Below are 25,428 nucleotides of genomic sequence, written 5' to 3' on the forward strand. Positions count from 1 at the left end.
CCTAGAATAGACTCTTACCTCCTCACTGCTGCCCTTAAGGCGTGCGATCTGCTCTCCCCACTCATCTCTGACTTTGTCTCCTGCCGCATCCCTCCTCTACTCTAATCCAGCACAGTCCTGTCCTGGGGCCTTTGTACTTGTTGGTGGTCCCTTGCCCATCCACTGGATGGTTGGGCTCCCTTTCCGCTTCAGGTGTCTGCTTAGATGTATCCCCTCACTGAGCCTGTCCCTGGCCACTATGATTGAAAGAGTGATTCCTGCCAGCTTGATGGTTAACCCTGCTTATTTTTTTCACAGTGGAAGTTCATACCACTTCCACCCCCCCTGTAACATCGTATCATACTTATTTGTGTGCTCGCCTCTGTCACTCTATTGTCAGTTCCACCAGGAACCGTCAGTTCCAACGAGGCAGGGATTTTGTTGGCTGCTGGATGCCCAGTACCTGGCACTTTGTTCAGCACAGAGTTGGTTCTCAGTCGATATTTGGGGTGCCTGGCAGGGTCTGTCACAGGTGAAACTCCACAGGTATGGCCACCATGCCTCCCTGGCCATTCTTGCATTTTGTGTGCCGCTGTTATTGGCGGGACTTCTCTCCTGCCCTCTCCACAAGTTGTGTGTTGTGCTCTGTGTTGACTATACAGCAGGTACCACAAGAGACCCAGCAGCAGGTCATGACATCCACCCAGTGTGACTTGATCAGCCTTAAAAAGAGAAAAAGGAGAGAGTCTATCCATGTTTCACAGGGAACGTGGTCAGGACAGATTTGTAAAACGGGTTGGATTTACTTGATGTGTGTTTGCTGGGTCATGTCGTGACCGACGATCATGGTCAAAAGAGTTTGACAAATGCCCATCTAGTGGATAGATCGGAAAGTGTTTGTGTTCTCTCAGTGGAGACACTGCATCTTCCTGCTGGATTAGAGCATGAACTCCGCAAGGGCAGAGAACCGGCCAGGTTGTCATCACGTCTTCACATCTTCTGGTGTGTTTTATTTAAAAAAAATTTTTTTCAATGTTTTTATTTATTTTTGAGACAGAGAGAGAGACAGAGCATGAACAGGGGAGGGGCAGAGAGAGAGGGAGACACAGACTCCGAAGCAGGCTCCAGGCTCTGAGCTGTCAGCACAGAGCCCGACGTGGGGCTCGAACTCACAGACCGTGAGATCATGACCGGAGCCAAAGTCAGATGCTGAACTGACTGAGCCACCCAGGCGCCCCTCTTCTGGTGTGTTTTAGATGAGGAGGTGCTCTTCAGTGGTTTTTCAAGTGAATGAAAACAAAGTTTTTTTTAATGTTTATTTATTTTTGAGAGAGAGTACATGTACAGGGAGAGGCAGAGAGAGAGAATCCTAAGCAGGCTCCACGCTCAGCGCAGAGCCCCACTCGGGGCTTGGTCTCAAGACCCTGAGATCATGACCTGAGCCAAAATCAGGAGTCAAGATGCTCAACCGACTGAGCCACACAGGTGCCCCTGAATGAAAAATTTTTTAAAGGGCAGGAGGTGTGGATTCCAATGAATAAAATGATACATAATTCCTAGTGTTAAAAATAGTACAGTAGACTCCCATATCCATGAGACATACGTTCCAAGACACCCCGCCCCCAGTGGTTGCCTGAAACCATGGATAGTACTGAACCCTATCTGTACTGTGTCTTCTTATACATGTATACTTACGGTAAAGTTTAATTTACAGTTAAGGCACTGTAAGTGATTAGCAACGTGAAAATTAATGACAGGAAACCTCATTTAAAGTGAATGGGGGAGACAGAAGGGGGAGCTCTCAAACCCCAATGCTTGTCATTGGTTGCAGACCCAACAGGAACACACCTACCTTGCAAGTCAAAGCTTGCAGGTCACAGTACTTGACTACCCCAGCTGAGGAAGAAAGGTTTCTCTTCTGCCCCAGCAACAGCCCAGCCAATGAGAGACTGTCACAACTCAGCCAATGAAACACCACTACACTTCTACCTGCCCCTTTACTTCTTGTTTATACCAGCCCTCCTGACGCCCCCATTCCTTCCATAAAAGAGCGTTCTTCTTTGTTCCCTAGACTTGCTTATGGTTTTGCCATAATTTGCTTGTCCGGATTGCAATTCCCTGCCACTCCCAAATAAACCCATTTTTGCTGGGAAGTTAACTGGCAGTTTTATTTTTAAGGTAAACAACAACAACCGGTAATAAAATGGAGCAATTATGACAATGTACTGTGATAAAAGTGTGTCAATGTGTTCTTTCTCAAAACACCTTATCATACTGTACTTACTGTTCTTGTGACCATGCGAGGTGATAAAATGCCTGTGTGATGAGATGAAGTGAGGTGAGTGATGTAGGCGTTGTGATGCACTGTTAAGCTACAATTGATTTTCTGGCAAAACCCAGCCCGGCGGGGTCGGCGGAGGGGGGGGGGTGCAGGGATCATCTGCTTGCAGACCACGGTTGACCCTGGGTAACTGAAACTGGAAAGTGAAACCTGGATGGGGGGGTTTGAGGAGAGGAACTACTGTACTTAGTAACATACAGATTTGGTGTGTCTACGTTTTAGGTGGAACTGATAAGACATTGTAATTAATTACCATGACAGAGGTTTTTGTTTGTTTCTGAACTATATTCCTTTTTAAATGTAGGGCAAGGTTTTGCTACTTAATTATATTGCAAAGAAAATGCCCAACAGCCAGCTGTGGAACAGCCAATGTTGAGGAAGCACCGTCTCAGGAATAAGCTATCCATATGTTCCCTGAGACAGCAGATGCCTCGTCCCATGGGTCCTTTCAGGTTCACAGACCAGTGCGCCCCACACCATCCGGTCGGGTGTGGACGCTTTTCTTAGTAGAGTATGGGGCGAAACCTCATTTTGTAGTTTTAATGTAACAAATAAAGCTGCTTTTGCTGAAAGGCATCCTGCCCAGCCTCCTTGATCAGTCTGAGAACCCTGCCATGGCTTGACCACAGTGTGTCTGCTGATGAGACATGTAAGGGAACAAATATTTCTGTGCCCAAAAAGCAAAGTAGCAGCTTTCCTGGGGCCAAACTTAAGTACAGTGCTGATTTCCAGGCAAGATGGGAGAAGAAAACCCACACACCATAATCCCAGCAAGCAGAGTTTAGAGGGTCCTTATCGCCTGTTAGCCGCCGTCTGTCTTGCTGCAGTGGGTGGCCACCACCATTCTTTTTACTAATTTTCTTTTTTCAATTTTAATTCCAGTATAGTTAACACACAGTGTTATATTAGTTTCAGGTGTATGACGTAGTGGTTGAAGTGGGGTGCCTGGGTGGCTCTGTCCGTTAAGCATCCGGCTCTTCGGCTCAGGTCATACTGTCACAGTTCGTGGGTTTGAGCCCTGCATCGGGCTCTGTGCTGGCAATGCAAAGCCTGCTTGAGAATCTCTCTCTGCCTCTCCCCAACTCGTGTATTCTCTCTCTCTCTCTCTCAAAATAAATAAACTAAAAAAACACAAGAATTACAAATTACTCCGTGTTCATCAGGACAAGTATATTAATCTCCTTCACCTGTCCCATCCCCCCACCCCCCCCTCCCCTCGGTAACCACCACTTTGTTCCCTGTAGTTAACGAGTCTGTTTTTTGGTTTGTCTCTTTTTCTCTTTGTTCATTTGTTTCGTGTCTTAAATTTCACATATGAGTGCAGTCCTATGGTATTTGTCTTTATCTGACTGACTTACTTCACTTAGCATCATACTCTCTAGATCCATCCATGTTGTTGCAACCATGGGTCTTTTTTATAAGGGCAAAACGAAGGGGGGTATGAAAGAAGAAGACCTACTTCTCAAGCAGTCTGGTTCCGCATTTGAACGTCAATAGATGTTTCTATTTTAAATGATGATTTTGATGAAGTTGAAAGTAGAAAAGAATGCAATCCTCAAATCCTTTCATCTCTTTTATTTCCACAAAGGCACCCCCCTGGCCATCTTCTTCTGGGTATTTATTTCCCAGGTCTTTTTCTGATCTAGGTAGGTTGGTTGGTTGGTTGGTTTTGGTGTTTTTTAAAAAGAACACGTAGGATTGCAAAAGTAGCAGAAGGTTATTGTAAAAAAACAACAGCACACCGACACAAAAAACACCAGAGCTCTGTGATGTGGAAAGTGTCAGTTCCCCATCATACGCCTCCTGAGAGAGCTGCCGGCCGCTGCCAACCACAGTTTGGCACGTTTTCTTGGGACCGGTCTCTACGTGCAGATGAGCTCGCGTACGTTCTTCCTCTCAGCAGAGTGGGGCTTGGGCCAAGCACACCTTACGTTGGTGCCCCCTTCTTTCCTCTGCTTCATCGTGGACCTTCCTCCACATCTGTGTGCACGAAGCTACTTCATTCATGTTTGATAGCGTCTTGCTTCTGGGGCGTGGATAGTGTGGGGGTTCTGACTGTTGAGCACTTGGGGTGCTCAGAGAAATCAAGGTGATAAAACCACGTCACTTCTAGACCCGTTGGCCCTGGGAACCCATTCTTTTTTCATCCTGTAACGTGTTGAATGTCTTAGCTTTCAGGGTTTTGATTCTTGCCCCAGAGTAGTTTTATCTGCCATCACATTCCTTTGGGCTGCCTACCCAGATTCCCAGGTTCTGTTCCCTTCTCATGGAGCCCCCAGACGCACTTGACCCATAGGCCACACACTTAGGCTCCCAGAAATACGTGCTAGTGGTGGTACTGTTTGTCCCCTCGTGCTTCACTTTTCTCTACTGTTTAGGTGTGGCTGACTGGTCTGAGATGGATTTCAGTGTTTGTGTTTAATTACCTTCTTTTTTCCAGCCCAGACACCAAGTGACTCATCACAGGGAGACTTGCAGGAGTCTGGTCTGAATGATGGAAGCCACCTGAAACCCTAGGACCATAGGACAACCTTGGGGACCCAAGGAATTTGCTGAAAATGCCAAATCCTCAGTTTACCGTATAGGAAAGGTGGAGGTGTTTGGTGATGAGGGAAAAAGGGGTGGGGAGAGGGCTGGGCTGGTCCTTGCCCTCAGATCCACCTCCTTTCTGAAATTTCTGGCCGAGCTTTCAGGCCCTCCTGAGCGGGCACCACGCTGGATCGCAGTAGTGCCCTGTCCCATATCATACGCAGCTCTCTCGAGGGCCAGGCCCACCCCTGCCCTTTAAGAAGGGTTGGCTGGCCAAAAGGGGCTTGATGGTGGGTAACAACACCGCATTTGTGTCAGCGGGATCCGAGAGGGCAAGGGAGAATTTGCAGCAGCTCAGATCTTGCCTGTCGATTGCCAGGGCGGACCTCATCACTTGGGACAGTCGGTCTTTACACGGGGCCGTGCGGCCTTTAGGCAGCCAGTGTTCCTCCTCCGGTTCCGCAAAGCTGCCTTGTGCAACCTCTACTTCCTGGGTTTGTTCCTGAACACTTCTGGACAGGAGCATCCTTTGAGGTTTGTCCTGCGGGGGAGGCTAAGTTTAGGAAGCACATTCTCCAGAGCAGTTACTTACTCCGTGGCTTGGTTTACTCACGTGTTTTTTTTTTTTTAAATATTTTTTTTTAACGTTTATTTATTTTTGAGACAGAGAGAGACAGAGCATGAACGGGGGAGGGTCAGAGAGAGGGAGACACAGAATCCGAAACAGGCTCCAGGCTCCGAGCTGTCAGCACAGAGCCTGACGCGGGGCTTGAACTCACGGACCGTGAGATCATGACCTGAGCCGAAGTCGGACGCTCAACCGACTGAGCCACCCAGGCGCCCCGGTTTACTCATGTTTTTATGAGAAGAGGAGGCCGCTGCTTCTGGGTCAGTAGTGACAAGCAGTAAGCGACCCGCTCGGTGAATGTGGAGGCCCTGGATTTTGCCAGCGGTGCGGCATCACTTTCTGCCCGTACGAGCCTTGCATGCGTTTACTCACGGGATGCTGGCTGTGACCCCTGAGGGGGGGATTGGCCTCCGCACCAGCCTACAGAGGAGGAAACGGGCTGGTGGAGGTTAAGTCGCCCACCTAGGATCATGTGGTTGGCAAGTGGTAAAGTCCACACTCAGAGTCCGTGCCGCACCGCAGTGAGTCACACGGTGGCCTGAGCCTCAGGGAGCCCTCCGTCCGTGAGCCCTTGATAGTCCCTCTGGGAAGGGTAGCGGTGTGCACTCGGTGAGTACATCTGGGTCCTTGCCACCAAATGGGCCCACAGCCCTGCCTCCCCGCTCTGGCTGGGTCATCTTCCCCGTGGCTTCTTTGTGACTGGTAACATCCTCAGCAGTTGTAAATCCCTAGGGAGCGGAGCAAGTCACAGTCTCTCTGGAGTTGAAAATATCCCTTTCCTTCCTCTATCTCCGTGACCTTGAGATAGTAAAGGAAAACCGATTTCCTCTGCTCACAGCACTCTAACACCAAATGTACGGGTTTTCCACACCGAGCAAGTTTCTGCAGATACCAGCTGAGTGTCCTACACTTCAACTCTGACACTGATTACCCAAAGTTAGTGCAGACCTCAGAGGTTAGGGGCTCAGTCCCACAAGACTGCCCCCCCACTGCAGGCACCGGTCACAAGGAATAGGTCCCCAGGTTACCCGCACTTCTGTCTAACTTGGTTACAAATGGGGTTCCCATGACCCCTTTCTCAGGTTTAATTATTTGATATAATAGCTTACCAACCTTGAGGAGACATTTACCTATGTTTGCCAGTTTATTATAAAGGACATTGTAAAGGATAGGGATGAATAGCCGTATGAAGAAGTAAATAAACTGAGGTCTAGAAGGGTCCTGATCCCAGGAACTTCTGTCCCCATGGAGTAGGAATGCACCATCCTCCTAGCACATGGATGTGCTCACCAACCCATAAAGCTCTCCTAGCCTCTTAGAGTTTTTATGGATGCTTTATTATGTAGACGTGTATTAATTCACTTTCCAGTTCCTCTCCCCTCTTTGGAGGATGGGGCTGAAGCTTCTAGTCATGGTGTGGTCTTTCTGGCAACCAGCCCCCATCCTGAAGCTATCCAGGAGCCCACCAAGAGTCCCTTCATTAGAATAAAAGACCCTCCTATCCCTGAGGAAATTACAAGGGTTTTAGTCAAAAACTGAAGGCAGAGACCAAATACATGTTTCTCACGATCTCAGGGAGAAAAAAATTTTCTTGAACAGGACACCAAAACCATTAACCATGTAAGGACAAACCTGGTAAATAAGACACCATTAAATAAGAACTTCTCTGGGCACTGGGTGTTGTATGTAAGTGATGAATCTTGGGAATCTACCCCCCAAACCAAGAACACACTGTATATGCTGTATGTTAGCCAACTTGACAACAAATTATATTAAAATAAATAAAAAAAGAAAAGGCAGAAAATAAAATAAGAACTTCTCTACATCCCGAGACACCCTTAGGAGAATGCAAGGGTGAGCCCCAGACTGGGAGAGGAACCACATATCCCCAAGTGAAGCATTAGTGAGAACAGGGCCTCTGCAGAAGTGAGTATCTCAGTGGCCAGTCAGCATACAGAAAGGGATTCGATGCCATTGGTTGCAAGGGAAATGCCAAAGAAAATTATAAGATACGATTATACACTCACTGGAACAGTTACAAGTTACAGGGACCGACAGTGCCGAGCGCCAGCGTTGACAGAGAGGAGCTGGAACGCATTACCCTCTGCTGCGGGGATGGCGGTGTGTGGGACTGTGGTCCTGATTTGGAAAGCTGGCGATGCTTACCAGAGCCAAATTTATGCCTTCCTCTGACTAACGGTTCACTCTGGGTCCCCAAGGAAATGAATGCGTGCGTCTGCCAGATGACGTTGGTAGCAGCTTTAGTCGCGACAGCCCAAACCTGGCCGCACAGGGTCTGCGAATAGGAGAGTGGGCAGATGAAGAAGAACGAATGACCACCGTCCCAGCAACGTGGGTGCCCCCTCGCAGAAGAGCCAGAGGATACCACTGTGGGTTTTTCTTTTTTTTTTTTTTTTTTCCAGATGTAGTTCAGTAACGGGTGAAACCGAAGAGTGGTAGAGGCAGAGCAGTGTTTCCCTCTGGGGGGGTGGTCTTCATGGGAGGGACCCAGATGCCTTCAAGAATGTTGGAAGTGTTAGGTCTGATCTGGGATTCATCCAGCTGTACGCCTAGGTGTGCTGACACTCGTGCGAGTGAATCCGATGCTCCCTCTTCACACCCGGGACCAGAGAGCTGCTCCGTTCCACTTTCTGTCCTCTCCATCATGATGCTGGGGGCCTGCCAGTATGCGTCTGCGTGCAGACGCCAGCACCCTGATGGGGCGCATCAGGGTTTGGGTGGGGGTGGGCCCACCCCACTGCGCTGCTCAGGAAGGTTTTGCATTGTGGTCTGTACTTTTTGGTTCCTTTTACTGTCACTCCCCACGTGTGTCTGAGCTTTCAGTCCAGAAATGAGTTTGCTGCCGGTGGCTCTGTGCACTTACCTGCCTCATCGCAGCCTGACACTTCAGAGGTGACAGCTTCTGAAGCAAATGCCATTTGTATTATTTTTATTACTTTATTTATTAAGGATCATTTATTTTGAGAGAGAGCGCGTGCATGCGTACACAAATGTGGGAGACAGGCAGAGAAAGGAGAGAATCCCAAACAGGCTCCACGCTGTCAGGACAGAGCTGGACTCGGAAATTGATCTCACAAAACCATGACTGCATGACCTGAGCCGAATAAAAGACTCAGACTCTTAACCGATGAGCCACCAGGTGCCCTATTTTATTTTTTTTAATGTTTTATTTGTTTTTGAGAAAGAGAGAGAGAGTATGAACAGGGGAGGGGCAGAGAGAGAGGGGGAGACACAGAACCTGAAGCAAGCTCCAGGCTCCAAGCTGTCAGCACAGAGCCGACGTGGAGCTCAGACTCACAAACCGTAACCGTGAGATCGTGATCTGAGATGAAGTTGGACACTTAACCGGTTGACTGAACCACCCAGGCACCCCGCAAATGACATTTTTAAAAGCCTGTTGTGGGGGCTCCTGGGTTTCTCAGTTGGTGAAGCGTCTGACTCTTGATTTCGGCTCAGGTTATAATCTTAATGGTTTGTGGGTTTGAGTCCCGCATTGGGCTCTGTGCTGACAGCGCGGAGCCTGCTTGGGATTGTCTCTCTGCCTCTCCCCCCACAAATAATAAACAAATTTAAAAACTAAAAAAAAAAAATTTTTTTTTAATCTGTATTTAATTTTGAGAGAGAGACAGAGTGCAAACGGGGGAGGAACAGAGAGAGAGGGAGACAGAATCCGAAGCAGGCTCCAGGCTCTGAGCTGTCAGCACAGCACGAAGCGGGGCTTGAACTCACAAACTGCGAGTTCATGACTTGAGCTGAAGTCGGACGCTTAACTGACTGAGCCACCCAGGTGTCCCTAAAAAAATTTTTTTTTTTAGGAATGAAAAAATACAGGGGCACCTGGGTGGCTTGGTCAGTTGAGTGTCCAACTTTGACTTAGGTCATGATCTCACGGTTCGTGGGATTGGCCCCACATCGGGCTCTGCACTCTTGGTGGGGAGCATGCTTAGGATTCTCTCTCTCTCCTCCTTCTCTCTCTGACCCTCCCTCGCTTGTGCTTTCTGTCTCTCTCTTAAAGATGGAAACTTAAAAAAAGATACATTTAAAAAAAAGTTTCTTCTGAAATCCTGTATTTCTCAAAGGTAGATGTTGCCATATTTTGGCACAAAATTATTATCTGATGCCCTTCAGCAAACTTCATGTGTCTGCTGATGAAGTTAGTGCTGCTGTGGGTAGAGGTAATTAATTTCTAGAGGTACGCTGCATTTTGATGGGAAGAAGGTCTGACACTAAGTATCAACTACTTTTAGAAGAACCATCATTCCAAAGACACTCCCCAGTGTCTGCTCTTTGGCACATCTGCCTTTAGGTAAGGAGATGACATCATCCCTAGATGACGTTCCCTAGATTTTATTTTGCTATTGGTTTCAGTTGGCTTGACTTAGAATAGAGACCTTCAGGGGCCCCTGGGTGGCTCAGTCGGTTAAGCGTCTGACTTCGGCTCGGTCATGATCTCACGGTCCATGAGTTTGAGCCCCGCATCGGGCTCTGTGCTGACAGCTCAGAGCCTGGAGCCTGATTCGATTCTGTGTCTCCCTCTCTCTCTCTGCTCCTCCCACCGTTCATGCTCTGTCTCTCTCTGTCTCAAAAATAAATAAACATAAAAAAAAAAAAAAAAAAAGAATAGAGACCTTCAGTTGAGAAAGCATCCGTGAGCTCCCAGATGCCACGGGACTCCTTTGAGTATTTTCGGGGCCGCTATCTCTCTTGTCACCTTGCTGCAGTCTCTCTCGGCCTGAGAGGCCCTGTGGGCGCAAAGGGTCCAGAGGGGCGCCCTGAGGGGCCATCTTCCTTGACCCCAGCCATGGCTATGTTCATGTCACTCAGGTGTCCACCTGTGAAGTATGACTGCAGGTGCGTCTTGCCCTAGACAAACCCTGGGCTGGAGGTTTCAGACTTGAGAATCAGCATTTTAGAAAACGATCGGGTTACAGGTCACCCACGTGGCAGAGCCTGGAGCGGCGTCTGGAGGTAACAGGATCCTAGTTCTGTAGCAGAAGGTAGGACTGTTCACACATGTCTGAATCAGGTCTGATTTTGCTTCTAAATGAATTTGTCTCTATTTAAAAAAAAAATTTTTTTTTCTTAACGTTTATTCATTTTTGTGAGACAGAACAGAGCATGAGCAGGCCAGGTGCAGAGAGAGACAGAGACAGAATCCGAAGCAGGCTCCAGGCTCTGAGCTGTCAGCACAGTGCCCAACGTGGGGCTCGAACTCACTGACCTTGAGATCATGACCTGAGCCGAAGTCGGATTCTTAACTGACTGAGCCACCCAGGTGCTCCACATTTGTCTCTATTTTTTAAAAGTTTGATTCTCCCCGTCTCTGGGCTTACGGGATTTTGGATTTGTGAGGAAGGGATTGTGAGCACTTTCTTGAGCAATTGGGTCTGTTCCTAGTCAGGCTGGTGCGCTGGTCACTGGTCCATGCCTTGCCAAAGTTTCTGATTCTCTCTGCTCTGATTATTTAGTCATGAAACTGGGACAAAGACGTTTTGGCTTTTGATCGATTACCCAGGAAAATATGCCCATCTTTCAAATGAAAACTTTACTTTGTTTTAATCAAGAGAATTAAAAATGTTCTTAGACTTCTTGACAAAACTTATCCTTAGAACCAGAAGAGCCCAGTAAAGTTTCAGGACAAAGAGAGTCTCTCCCAACACCAGAAAAGTCTACAGAAACAAAGCCCACATTTGAGACATGCCAACAAGAGAGGGGCTTTTAAATAACTCGGTATGTAGCAGAAGGAGAGAACACAGCAGAAATCCACTAGAAATCCTCTTTGAAGACTATTACATGTTAAAGGTGGTCCTGGGTAGAATTCTGTGAAGAGAAGCTTGCCTAGCATGTGCTGAGTAATACTGTTGAGGATGTGTGCGCCTGCGTGTGGAACAGTCTAGAAGGGAGGCAGTGAAGTGTGGTGGGAGTCCCGGCAGCCATATGAGGGCAGCTCTCTGCCCTGGCCGGCTCAGCTCCATCCTTACGGCTCTGGTGGTGGCCCACGTCTCTGAGGAAACCCCCAGCCCCTTCTTCCCACCCCCACCCCCGTCACCCTGCCTGGCTCGGATAAGGAGGGCTTGGTTGCTCGTTGCTCCCTACAGGGCTGGTAAGCACTTCACCTCTGTGTGTCTGGTGTGGTGCTGGGAGATTTTAAGTTCTTGTGATCTTGTGTTTTCTACCTTTCAGCCCTGAAGATATATTCCTCCATCATCATGAAAGAAGTTCTTAAATTGAAGAGAATTGTATTTAAGGCTATATGTAACTATACAACAGATGAAGGGTTACCTGAACCTAGAACCCTTACTGTAGAAAACTGGATGAAATTTACCAGCTCATGGCCCCGTCTTAGCAAGCATAATTAATCACCTTACCACCATCATTCGATTTTTTTTTCCCCCTCAGCATATGTTTGGATCTCGTCGTGGCTCTGGGTCGTAGTTCTGAGCATCAGTTTTCAGATTATGGAAACTTTCATTGGACTTTAGACACGTGAATATCACTGTGGAAGTATCTGAGATATCGAGTGCCTTTATTTGTGTAATACTTTAAATGAACCTACATGTTAAACTGTATTCATTTAATTTAAAAGGGACTTGGTCTCACCGCCTTAATGGGAAAACCGGCATCACTTGCCATGAATATTTGGTTCTGTTGAGTGTCCCAAGGCCCAGGTGGATTCTGTCGCCAGCAAAGGCTTTGAGTCTTAGTCTTGCTCTCCCTTTTTGTCAAATCGGAAGATGGCAGGTGTTAGGCGTGAAGGGTGTATCGGCACCACCCTGAGACGTTCTCTTTGCTGTGATCAGAATAACAGCAAGGGAAGTGAATCCCCAGGTGGGGCAGTGGCTGTATACCTCCACCTCCGGAGTCCCATTCCTCGGGGGAGACTGTGATCTGATTTTGTATGTGCGATGTATTATCTGCTCTGAGAAGAAGGGAGGAGAAAGGTCTGGGTGGTGGGGGTTGCCCGTCAAACGTGACAGCTCCCTGTCAGATGGGTGCTGCTTACAATACTACGTGTGGCCCTCCCTTGCCAGCTCTGACTCTCCCTGGTGGTGGCTACGACCCCAGACTGACCAAGACTTCTTTCTAGCAGGAGACCACTGTCTGCTGCTCCTGTGAAGATGTCCACTCCAGACCCACCGCTGGGCGGAACTCCTCGGCCAGGCCCTTCCCCGGGCCCGGGCCCCTCCCCTGGAGCCATGTTGGGCCCTAGCCCAGGCCCCTCGCCGGGCTCTGCCCACAGCATGATGGGGCCCAGTCCGGGGCCTCCCTCAGCAGGACACCCCATCCCGACCCAGGGGCCTGGAGGGTACCCTCAGGACAACATGCATCAGATGCACAAGGTAGGGAGCCCGGGCCCACTGCCCGATTGGCTGGGTCTGCGTGATCAGCCGTGCATCCTGGCTTCTGCTGCGAGCCAGCAGCCTTCCCACCGTGTGTCTCCCACACCCAGCATTCCACGTGGGAAACGCGCTAACACTGCTCCAGGGTTGTCTTTCGTTAATGAATAAAAAGTGCCCAGCTCCTTAAAAAGTAGCTGTGTCACTTGGTTTCCCTCACTCACCTGTGTAACTTACGAAGCAGAGCAGTGGGTGCCCCTTATCCCTACTCGATCCTGCGCTTGGGCGCCACTCACTGTCATAACGACTTACTTGAACTGATCAGGGACGTTTTTTTGCCAATGGGGTGTAAAAAAGCCTCCCAACACAAATAGTTTTTCTTTCTCCCTGTGTTCCTGGGTGGTGGTTGGGGGAAGCGAGGAAACATCCTCTTATATGTATTAGGCATCTAAAGGAAAAGGTGATGTGTTCAAGTCTCAGAAACCACAGGAGACCCTCGTGGAGTATGCAGATTGTGTGGCCTGGAGGTCAGGGTTCTGTGTTGACCCCCATAGCCTCCCTACCAGGGCCATCCATGTGTTTTGTACCCCATTCCACTTAATCTCTCCCCCCCCCCCCCGCTGCCCCACCCATTAGGTGTAGGTGGTTATTGTGCCCATTTTACAGATGAGGAAGTAGGCTCTCGGAGAAATGGTCCCTCACTGTGTCCATGGCAGAGCCATCTTGTCCCTCTGGGTCCTCCCTGCCTTCCCATCTCCTACACGTTTTTATTTTTATTTTTTTTAATGTTTATTTATTTTGAGAGAAGAGACAGTGTGAGCAGGGAAGGGGCGGGAGAAAGGGAGGACATAGAATCCGAAGCAATTCCAGGCTCTGAGATGTCAGCATAGAGCCCGACATGGGGCTCGAACTCATGAACCCCCAAGATCATGACCTGAGCCAAAGTCGGACACTCAACCTACTGAGCCACCCAGGTGCCCCTCCCACACATTTCTGGCACAGTATTTTTTCTTGTCACTTCTGGGAAGCTGTTGGTGAACCAGCCCCTCTCCCTCCCCTCACTGATTTAGTCTGGCTTCTCCAGCACAGCCTCCTCTTTCCCTCTCTGCCAATTTTGGTTTTTTTTTTTCTCTTATCACTGGCCCACACCCCACACCTACCATTTGTCCTGCACAGTGTTAGGAGCCAGGGCCCAGGGGTGGCGGGACACTCTCGTCTGCGGAGAAGTTCGCTTCCCGAGGGTTGCACCTTCTTCCTGCGTACTGAAGCTGCTCCTCGTGGTCCCAGCCAAGCACCCTCTCTTCCTCCCATCTTCCTTCTCTCATGGCACACACTGAGTTGTAGTCAGCTGGGCCCCCCATTAGACTGTTCCCGGAGGACTGGGATATTTGGGCCAGTCAGGGCCTAGCAGTGTCCTGGAAGGGTCCCGGAAGATGTCCCCTTCACCAGCTATTGCAATAGGGGAAGTACTTAGTGCTGAGGGAAATGGGCATCATCGCTCCAACAGAGGACCGATGTGCCTCTCAGGAGGGATGGAACCATGCCACAGACAGCTTTCCTCCCAACTAGTAGGCTGGAGGCTGATCTCAGATCAGCGAGGACACCTAGTGTAGTGTACCATACTTCTAGGCAGAAATTTCTGTTTGTCCCTCTGACTTACAGTCTCCCAAGGAAGAGGATTCCTGATCCAAAGACTTGTCACCAGGTCTCTTGTGACAATTAATGGGGAGCTTGGTGTCCCAGTCATAAACAGCTCCTCACCAGGAGCTCATGTCCTTTCCTCATGGGATTTTGGCCATCTGAAACTGTCTCTGGCATCCTGATCCATCTGTCCCTTCACCTCCAGACCTCTAGCCGCCTAGGTGGTCAGCCATCGCTGTGTGACAAATTGCTTCATGCATCTACTTGACACTTAGTGTAGGTATCGGGACCGTAGCTTGGACCTAAGCTGCTTGGTCACGTTGGCGACTCAGTATATACCATGGCGACCTGGGTGGACATTTTCAGTAGCAGTGAACTTCTCTCGGGTGGCCCTTTGCCTCCTGCCCTCTTCCTGTTCCCTCTTGCTGATCTTGCCTTTTCATCGTCCCTCTACAGCCAATGGAGTCCATGCACGAGAAGGGCATGTCGGATGATCCCGCTACAACCAGATGAAGGGAATGGGGATGCGGTCGGGGGCCCACGCAGGGATGGGGCCCCCGCCAAGCCCCATGGACCAGCACTCCCAAGGTACCGTTTGATTACTCTTCTTTCCTTGTATGTGTTGTCCCCCTGGGTGCCCTGAGGTCATTTTTCTAGTTGGGTCTCCCGTAGGCACCAACAGGGTAGACCCAGGACAGTTCAGCCCTTGGGAGACTGTTGGGCTTGGGGTTGGGCTTGGCTGTGTGCCCGTCTCAGGCCAGTCTGTCTTTGAGCAGCCCCGGGAGTGGGGACGCCAAAGGGGTGGATCCATGTGAAGCACTGGAGGTTAGATGGGGGCTGAGCAGAGTGGGCGCCTCGGGCTGGCAGCTCCCAAGCTACCCAGGAGCATATTAAGGATACACCTTCCCGGGCCCCACTTTAGCTTCTGCGACAGAATCTTAGGGTGGGGGTGGGGCTCTGTTTTAACAAGCCTTCCAGGTAGTTTTTCTGAACAGGGCAGCTTGAGAATTGATGGAGTATATGATTTCCTCTTATCGGTGGGAAGCTCATTGCGCCCAGGGGCTCTACATGGGGGTCAGAGGAGCATTCTGTCCTAGCTGAGGGGCAGGGGGCGGGCCTGAGGGAGGCCTGGATCTGTGTAACATCCCAGCATTGACCCTTGGCGACTTGCTGAAAGCTGAGCCAACGCCAAACCAGTTGTGCCGGCCGCTGGTCAGGCTGCCAGCGCGTGTCCTCTCTCTGGGCACTTGTCATTTGAATCACAGGAGTAGAGTCCCTTGGCCACCCCCGTCTTGAGACAGGAGCTGGTGTCAGCGCAGCCGAAAGGTTGCCGTCTTTGCCTTAGACGTCCTAGAATGTGTGTTGCCGAGTGACCACTTGGATCCACGTGGCCCCACAGGTTACCCCTCCCCTCTGGGTGGCTCCGAGCACGCCTCCAGTCCGGTTCCAGCCAGCGGCCCATCCTCAGGCCCACAGATGTCGTCTGGGCCAGGAGGGGCCCCGCTGGACGGCGCCGATCCCCAGGCTTTGGGACAGCAGAACCGGGGCCCGACTCCGTTTAACCAGAACCAGCTGCATCAGCTCAGAGCCCAGATCATGGCCTACAAGATGCTGGCCAGGGGCCAGCCCCTCCCCGACCACCTGCAGATGGCGGTGCAGGGGAAGCGGCCGATGCCTGGGATGCAGCAGCAGATGCCAACGCTACCTCCACCCTCTGTGTCCGCAACGGGACCCGGCCCCGGCCCCGGCCCCGGCCCCGGGCCAGGTCCGGGACCAGCACCTCCAAATTACAGCCGGCCTCACGGTAAGACCCACCGTCCACAGCGCTCGGGGTAGGGGGGACTGAGCGAACCGACCGGGATGGGGCAGCAGTGTCAGCCGACCTGGGCCGTGCTGCCCGCATGCGTACCCCCAGAGACAGCGCGGCGTCAGCACTCGGCGCTCGGGCAGGCGGGGCTGCCAGCGCGATGCAAGTTCCTCCCGCCGCCTCTCCGCTCTCCTCCCCCCACCCTGACCTCTCGTCCACACTGAGGGGCTGTTGTTGGCTGTGTCCCCTGGAGCCAGGACTGCCCGTGGGGTGGATGCGGGCATAAACACAGGATGCCTTTTATTCTCTTGTTTCTCCCCGTGTGCAGGTATGGGAGGGCCCAACATGCCCCCCCAGGACCCTCAGGTGTGCCCCCTGGGATGCCAGGTCAGCCCCCCGGAGGGCCTCCCAAGCCTTGGCCTGAAGGTAAGTTTCCTCTGTCTTGGTGGCATGCCTGTTCCCTGCTCTTCACGAGCTTGCGCCATGCAGAACCCGAGAGGGGCTGAGGACAAGTCCTTGCCTTTTAGTTTTCTTTGTTTTAAATATATTTTTTTATAGTTTATTTATTTATTTATTTTGAGAGAGAGCGAGCATGAGTGGGGAGGGACAGAGAGAGAGGGAGAAAGAGAGAATCCCAAGCCGGCTCCATGCTGACAGTATGTGGGGCTCAAACTCACAAACCAGGAGATCATGACCTGAGCTGAAGTCAAACACTTAACTCACTGAGCCACCCAGGCGCCCCAAGTCCTTGCTTCTTTCTGCCTTCTTGGGTCTATCCGTCCCTGGTCCGTTCCCAGAGGTTTAAGTTTGGTTCCACTGCATGATTCCCACCCCACCTTGTCCTGTGGGTCATGGTGATCCTGGGCTGTCTTTACCAAGAAGAGAAGGGTACTGATGAGCGAGTCCATTGTATGACTGCAGCGAGCTGTGGGGCGGCATTGCTGTAGCCATGAATACCAGCCGTCAGAATTTGGGCCTCCGAGCCTGGAGGCCACGTGTGATCCCCTGGCCTCCTGAGAATATCCCCCAGTGCTGTGGGAGGCAGGCAGGTGACAGGGTGGCTCAGGGTTCCATTTCTTGTGTGCGCAGTCTCTGTGTTCTGTGTAAAACGTGGTCTTAAGTATTGGAGAGGCGCATCTGTTGGGATGAAGCATGGGCAAAACGGACTCATTCCTCGTCCTCTCGAAGGACGAGGTTTAGTGATGGGCACTGAAGAGCTAATTGCCTCAGTAGGCTTCCTTTGGCACCGGATGACAGTCCAGAAACTTCTGGTCCTAGGAGGCCATACGCGGCAAGACCAAACCTGTGAGCAGTGCTTGAGCAGGCGTGCCTTCGGGAAGGGGCACATACGCTGAGATTTAGAGGAAGCAGGAGGGAGTGAGACCCCTGAGCAGGAAGCAGCGTGGCAGCCTGCACGGGCTGAGGGCTTAGTCAACCGCGGGGACGAGCTTGTCGCCAGGGCAGGGAGTGCCCGGCAGGCTCTTCATTTATCCCTGGAATCGAGCCAGAATTCAAAGCTCTGTCTTCGCCGCTTGACCCCTCTTTCCCCCACCGCCCCCAGGACCCATGGCGAATGCTGCTGCCCCCACGAGCACACCTCAGAAGCTGATCCCCCCACAGCCCACGGGCCGCCCCTCACCAGCGCCCCCTGCCGTCCCGCCCGCCGCCTCCCCGGTGATGCCGCCCCAGACACAGTCGCCGGGGCAGCCTGCCCAGCCTGCCCCCATGGTGCCTTTGCACCAGAAGCAGAGCCGCATCACCCCCATCCAGAAGCCGCGGGGCCTGGACCCTGTGGAGATCCTGCAGGAGCGGGAGTACAGGTGAGGGAGCGGCTGCCTGGGGCCCCTCACTCGGGGCGGCCCTGATGCATGTCAGTTTGGCTCACTGTTCTGAAAGCCAGTGGGGTATGTGACCAGAGAGCTGTCACCAGCTGCCTGGTTCTCTGTATAAGTACATATCCTTCCAGAGAAATCCGGTGAATGCCTGGGCAGCCCTGTGGTCCCAGATACTACATGGCGTGCATGCCGTTCGTCCGTGGGAGCATAGCTTAGATCATTCTTTGTTTGTACAAAGTGAGCTTTTCTTTCTTTCTCTCTTTTTTAAGTTTATTTATTTTGAGAGAGAGTGAGTGTGTGCTTTGTGGGGGGTGGGTGGCAGAGAGAGAGGGAGAGAGAGTCCCAAGCAGGCCCACACTGTCATTGCAGAGCTTGATGTGGGGCTTGAACTCATGAACTGTGAGATCATGACCTGAGCCAAAATCAAGGGTCAGACACTTAGCCGACTGAGCCTCCCAGGTACCCCAGTGAGGTTTCCTTTTTTGCACGCATAGTATCTACCTGGGGGCTATATCATAATTTATTCAGCCGTAATAAGGGATGTCAGGTTGTTTTGAATCCCCGCCCCCAATCTTTTGTTAAAACAGTACTGTATGCACATGTGTCAGAATAAATCCATAAAACTGCTATTGCTTGGGTATGGGGGACACATGCAGGGAAATTTTCTGAGAGTCTGCAAAATGGCCCTCTGCAGAGGCTGTCCCAGTAGGTGTGGGAATGGAAGTGCCCGTTTCTCCTTGCTGATGTTCAGCTCATGAACACTCCACAAGCAACCGGTCAAGCTTTGTGATGGGCCCTTCCCAAACATCACTAGTTGTTGGCTGCTTTGCCAAGGCCTTCTGGGTGCCAGGGGCTGGCTGCGGTGCCAGGCACACGGCAGGTCTGAATCACTCTATCCCATCCTGCTGGGGCACCTCAGATTTGCCTCCTGAGCACCCTGTACCTCCCTCCCCCTTTTTTCCATTGCATTGATAACTTATTCAGGGCTGTCCTCCCTTGACGAACGTAAGCTCCATGAGGGAGGGCTGGGCCTCGTTCGCCGTAATCCCCAGATGTATCAGGAAATCTTTGCCCGATAACAGTCTCCAGAATGCCTCCCCAGCTGTGATGTGCTCTGGAGCTCCCACCCCTGTACCCAGGCACCTCCCCTCCAGCTGCATTTAGACAGCTTAAACGTGGCCTTTCCGGATGTCCTCCTGTCCTTCCCCCCCACCGTTTCCTTCCAGTCTCTGTTCCATGCACCCGGCAGCAGCTCATTGGGCCAGACCCTACAGCCCCTTGACTATCGCTCGCCCTCCCTCACCCTCCGTGTCCTCATCTCAGCTTTCCTCCTCCGTCCCAGGAACTGGTGGCCTTCTTCACACTGTGGACGCAGCCACCTGGTCTGCCCCACCTATACACCCTCAGTGGTGCAGCCTGTTTGCCACACGGCAGTGTGAAGTCTCTTCGAAGTGACTTCTTTAGATCTCTTCCCCAGGTTCAAATCTGCCATTAGTGTCCCATTGCCCATCCAGGAAGCACCTTTTTGTTTTTAGTCCCTGCCCGAGGCTTTGTCCTTGCCTATTCCACTCTCCCTGTTCCTCTTCCTGTTGAGTAAGTTAGACTCATTACTGCTCCAGGGCCTTTACAGAGGCTGGGCTTGATTCTTTGGCTAATTTAGGCCTAATTGCTGAGGTCACCTGCCCAAAGTGGCCCTGTCCACCTCCCTCACTTCCAGCTCCCTTCTCAGAGTACATGGTACTCTCTGGAATTAGTGTAAACATTTTTAACTGCTTTATGGCCTGTCTCGTTGATAAGCTTGTGAGCTCTATGAGAATAACAAATATCCCTGTTAGTCTTGTTTGGTGCTGAGGTCTAACACCTGGGTCAGTCCCTGGCACACAGTAGGTGCTTAATAAATATGCGAAACACTGAGAAGGGGGATTATCGCATTTGAACTTTAAGACGAAGCCTGTAGGGTTGCTCTGCGCATTCTCCCTAGGCGAATTAGAGACCCAGGGCTGGGGTAGAGACACTGGTCTGCCTCCATAAGCCGCTCACACTGCTGGGATGTCAGAAGGCAGGTGTGCCCTGTCAGGTTCTGGTTTCTGGCTGGCGTCCTTTATTGAGCTATTTCTTGTCTCATCACCGGGATCTGCCTTCCTTGAGAGGTAGGTTCTCCTGAAGCTCCACCTTTAAAGAGAGGGAACAGAGGAGCTCCCGTGAATAGACAAGATCTCTCATCACTGCTCTTTTCTTCCGTCTCTGTATCCCAGGCTGCAGGCTCGAATCGCACACCGAATTCAGGAACTTGAAAACCTTCCCGGGTCCCTGGCCGGGGATTTGCGAACCAAAGCGACTATTGAGCTCAAGGCCCTCAGGCTGCTGAACTTCCAGAGGCAGGTGGGCACAGGTGCAGGCCCGCTGCTTGAGGAAAAGGGCCTTTTCTCCTGCTTGCCAGGCAGTTATTAAATGCGCCTTGACGTTGAGAGCAGCAGTGTCCTTGCGTCCTCATTAGCTGGCTGCGCATCTCTCCTGCACAGCGGTGGGACAGTAGCCGTTCTTGGGATGAGTAGTTGTGCGTCTTCCCTAAGACATCACGTCGCATTTTGAAACAGTAGACTTAAAAATGGGCCTGTTTCTGAGGGTGCTTTAATTTTGAATGACCCGTAAGAAGTATTTTCTGTGGGATTGACGATAGGCGAAGCTGGAGACCTCTGAAGGTGTGAGAGAACCTTCTGCTGGGTGTCCAAAAGCAGTTGTCTCCTGACCTGTGCTTGCGCTACCCATGGGCCCCCTCCAGACGGCACTTAGCAAGGATCCTTCCGGAAATCCAGGGCAGCGTTCTGTCTAGCTTGGGATGTGTAGTTACTCGTGGACCTGACGGAGTTGTGCGCGTCTTGTCTTCCTCAAGCTGCGACAGGAGGTGGTGGTGTGCATGAGGAGGGACACCGCCCTCGAGACGGCCCTCAATGCCAAGGCCTACAAGCGCAGCAAGCGGCAGTCCCTGCGCGAGGCCCGCATCACCGAGAAGCTGGAGAAGCAGCAGAAGATCGAGCAGGAGCGCAAGCGCCGGCAGAAGCACCAGGTGCGGGGTCCCCACCCAGCGCGAGGCTCGGCTGAGCTTGCACGCTGTGGAGTCTCGTTTGGTTTGTGTCTGAGCGTGCTGCCTGTTTGTCTTTTCTGTTCGCCGTAACGGTATTCTGGGCACCGAGAGTATGTCCGTGGACAAAACCAAACGGCAGTGGGAGGACGGGCCATAATCACATATACCACGTTGGAGGTGGTGGAGTATGAAGAGGCGTAAAGCAGGGGTGGATGGAGGGTGACGGAGGGGCTGTTTACACAGTGTGGGTCTGAGTGGAGACCTGAGGGAGGGTAGCCACAGGGACATGTGGGCAAGCAACTTTGCAGATCCAGGGGAAGATGCAAAGGCCCTGGGGCTGGAATGTGCCCTGTGTTCTCTGGCCAGCAGGGATCCCAGGGTGGGGAGACGGGGAGGATGGGGGGTGACGGGCAGAGCTTATGGGCTGAGGGCACAACTTGGGCCTTTGCTCTGAGTGAGGGGGAGCCATGGAGGGTCCTGAGCAGAGGAGGCCGTGATCTGACTTTACTTTCACAAGATCAGTCAGGAAGACCAAATCTGTGTGGAGTAGGATGTGGGGATGATTCTGTTTATTTGCTCATTTCCTTTTTTTTTTTTTTTTGGTAAATTTTTTAAATTTTATTTTGAGAGAGCGAGAGAGAGGGTGGGGGAGGGGCAGAGAAGGAGAGAGAATCCCAAGCAGGCTCCATACTGCCAGCGCAGAGTGCAACGCAGGGCCTGAACTCACAAACCACAAGGTCATGACCTGAGCTGAAATCAGGAGTCGGATGCTTAACCGAATGAGCCTCCCAGGCGCCCCATTTGCTCATTTACATTTTCTAAAGCTCTTTACTCCCTATCTAACACTGGCAACCACTGTTAGCAAGGGTTTTTGGTATATATCATTCCAGGTAGCTTTCTTGTGTGTGCACAGAATAATCAGAAGTTAAGTAGCCACCTGTAAACAAATACGTACACACGTTGTTCTAAGTATTGTGGAAGCATGATTTTTAACACGTATGTTGTGTTCCTTAGTGTGTCCAGCATCCAGTAATTTATGCAACCATTTTCCTGTTCGGGCACAGGTAGCATGTTCTCAACCTTCCAGTGTTAAAGAGAACGCTAAACTGGGCATTCTTGTATTTTAATTCTTTTGGCCAATATCTGCTCGTTTTCCTTAAAGTAAATTCCTGGCAGTGGAATAATTGGTTGGAGGGTCAGAGCATTTCGAAGTGGTTACGTTCAGTGCCAGGTGGCTCCAGCAAGGCGGCTTGCCCTGTTGTACACGAGGGAGGGCCCTTCCCACCGGTCACCGGCATGGAGTGTTTCCTTGTCCAGAGAACGCCGAACCGCATAGGCAGACGGTGTCCTGGTACTGTTTTGGTTACGTCCTCTTGGTTTTAAACCAACTGCCTTTAAAGTTTTGTCTCGGCTGGGGCAACACTGTAGTGAGCCTGTGGAATAGCCAGTCCTCTTTTCTGTGTGTTCCTGCAGGAATACCTCAACAGCATTCTGCAGCATGCCAAGGATTTCAAAGAATATCACAGATCGGTCACAGGCAAAATCCAGAAACTCACGAAGGCTGTGGCCACGTACCACGCCAACACGGAGAGGGAACAGAAGAAGGAAAACGAAAGGATTGAGAAAGAGAGAATGCGGAGGCTCATGGTAAAGTCCTGCCTTTGTGACGTTGTGTCCCTTTGTGTGTGCTTTGGGTGTGACAGACACCAGGGATCGAAGACCCTGTGTTCTGCTGAGGCGGTTGACTGGTCGAGTTAGCGCTGGGACAGAGAGAAAGAACGGGCTTGGGTTTGGGCGTCCAAGAGACCTGGTCTGAGACCTTTGCCTCTTCATTCCACCAGTGATCAGAAGACCTTAGGCTGGTTAGCTGGTGGCTCTGTGTTCTCCCCAGAAAAGGGAGGGGGCACCGACTCCAGGTTCGAGAGTGACCGATGTGATCCCTGTCCTCCGTCCCACCCTTTGTGTCTGGCTATTCAGAGGCGATTCTCCAGCTGGGCATATTGGCAGGCACTGCTCTAGGTACATGGCCACAGGAGTAAGAAGCGTGCAGTCCCTACCCTCACGGCTGCCCCCACTGGCCTAGAGGCAGGTGCCCAGGCGGAACCAACTAGATCATTTTGGATGGTGTGAAGTACACTGACAAGAAAGAGGCAGGACGAGGGAGTGGGGGTTTATGGGGTGTTCTGGGAGGGTGGGCATGACTCCCTGGATGAAGTGCCTCCCAGGGATAGAGGAACCAAGGTTAAGAGCCTGAAGTGGCAGAAAGCCAAGTGCGAGGCACAGCAGGCAGCCCTTAGAATAGCGTGGTGAGGGCATGAGTGATGCCAGAGTCCCTAGGGCAGTCCTGTTGGGCCTTGTAGGCCATGAGGAAGGCTTTAGATTTAATTCTGAGCGTGAGTGGGAGCCACAGGAGGCTGTAAACTGGGGGTGACATGATCAGGTTTATTATCAGAAAGCCAGAAGGGGCTTGCTGCACGCGTCTGTGACGGTAAAATGGCCCAGACCAGAGAGAGTGTTGGATTTGGGGTGTATCTGTGGACACAGGGGCCAAGACTTGCTGTTGGCCTTTTCAGATGACCTCTGGCAGAAGCATGTCTGTTTAGCAGGCCCCCTCAGGGTCCACCCTGGGTAGAGGTTGAAGAAATACTGAAGGGGGAGTCGATAGCTACGTGGAGGGTGTGTATGCAGCACGGCCGTGGTGGAGGCCCAACACTCCCTTAGTGCGGGCTGGTTGCCGGTTAGCAACCCCCAGTGGCCTTCTTGACCCCGGGTTCCCTGCCGTGGGCGCTAATGGACGAGCATGTGTCTCTTGCAAGCAAACTCCATAACCTTGCCGTTCTGCAGGCTGAAGATGAGGAGGGCTACCGCAAGCTCATCGACCAGAAAAAGGACAAACGCCTGGCCTACCTCTTGCAGCAGACGGACGAGTACGTGGCGAACCTCACAGAGCTGGTGCGGCAGCACAAGGCTGCCCAGGTCGCCAAGGAGAAAAAGAAGAAAAAGAAAAAGAAGGTGGGCCCCGTGCCTGCCCTCCTGATGGGACCCGAGCAGCCGTCTTGGTGCGGGTGCCGCTGCCTCCCCAGGCAGGGAGTGACCGTGTCTCTCTCTTTACTTCCAGAAGGCAAAACGCAGAAGGACAGACGCCTGCAATCGGACCTGATGGCGAGGTGAGGAATCAGGGGCTTCCTGGAAATGCCAGCCCAGCCCTGGGAGCTTCGATCTATTTCCTCCTTTACATTTTTATAGCTGTTTAAAGCTCACCAGAGCTCTATGTGACAGTGGTAAGAATCCACATCTGTTCCCTGCCACGTCCCACCCCTCCTCAACCCCACCCCCAGGAGGGTACGTGGTTAACTCCTGGGTATGTTTGCTTCCAGACTTTTTGTTTTGCACATGCCATTGTTTTTCAGTTTTCACTCTCTCATAATTACAGGCCACAGGATTCCTGCCTAGTCCTCACCTGGGTTCCCCGTTTCACACACCACTTTTTCCGAAACCGTTTGGGAGATGCAGACGGGACAGCCCTTTACCCCCCACTATATTTCCTAAAAACAAGGTCTGTCTTTTCCATGGATGCAATAATACTATGATCAGATCCACAGCTCTTGTTAAGGTTTGGCCAGCTGTCCCTTTAGTGTCCTTCACTGCGACTCTGTGGCCGAGCGTCTCATTCGGTGACGGTCTGTCTGGTCTCCTTTGATCTTGAACAGCTCCTCACTTCTTAGCCTTTTCTGACCTTGGCATTTCCGAAGAGAACAAGCCAAGTATTTCCAATAATGGCTTTTAATTTGGGTTTGACTTGCTATTTCCCTTTTGGTTAGATTCAGGTTATGTGTTCTTGGCAACAAGACCCAGAAGTGACGCTGTGTTCTTCTCTGTGCGTCACGTCGAGAGTGCATGACGTAGACTTCTTCAGTCACTGGTGACATTGACCTTGATCCCTTGGTGTCTGCCCGGGCATCTCTGCTAAAAAGTTAGTTTCTCATTTTGTGATTATTAAGTACCTTCTGGGGAGGTACTGGAGGCTCTTTAAACAATTTTAACTCCTCAAACTTCTACCCACTAGCTTCTGTATCCATTAATGACCTCCGCCTGTATCCGTTTTTGCCATGATGGTTACGTTATGGTGATTTCCTGCTCCCCCCCTCCACCCTGATTTCTTCTGCATTTTGTAGATGACTTTCTACAGGAAGGAAAAGCTTTTGTCTTCTTTCCTCTGTGGCTC

General features: G+C 51.4%; 1 protein-coding gene across 1 annotated transcript in view; it reads left to right on the forward strand.

The window, feature by feature from the left end:
- The window catches only part of SMARCA4 (SWI/SNF related, matrix associated, actin dependent regulator of chromatin, subfamily a, member 4), a 90,477-nt gene that overhangs the window by 4,777 nt on the left and 60,272 nt on the right, over positions 1 to 25,428 (forward strand). Inside the window, 13 exon segments of the mRNA XM_030300607.1 lie at positions 12,589 to 12,838; positions 14,933 to 14,972; positions 14,975 to 15,064; positions 15,876 to 16,280; positions 16,612 to 16,629; positions 16,632 to 16,709; positions 17,845 to 18,103; positions 20,374 to 20,500; positions 21,012 to 21,185; positions 22,677 to 22,850; positions 24,048 to 24,215; positions 24,252 to 24,256; positions 24,325 to 24,370. Of these exon segments, the coding sequence (XP_030156467.1) occupies positions 12,617 to 12,838; positions 14,933 to 14,972; positions 14,975 to 15,064; positions 15,876 to 16,280; positions 16,612 to 16,629; positions 16,632 to 16,709; positions 17,845 to 18,103; positions 20,374 to 20,500; positions 21,012 to 21,185; positions 22,677 to 22,850; positions 24,048 to 24,215; positions 24,252 to 24,256; positions 24,325 to 24,370 (1,806 nt within the window). The 5' untranslated portion in view covers positions 12,589 to 12,616.

Source organism: Lynx canadensis, chromosome A2 (genome assembly GCF_007474595.2).
Source record: "Lynx canadensis isolate LIC74 chromosome A2, mLynCan4.pri.v2, whole genome shotgun sequence".
Classification (NCBI taxonomy): Eukaryota; Metazoa; Chordata; class Mammalia; order Carnivora; family Felidae; genus Lynx; species Lynx canadensis.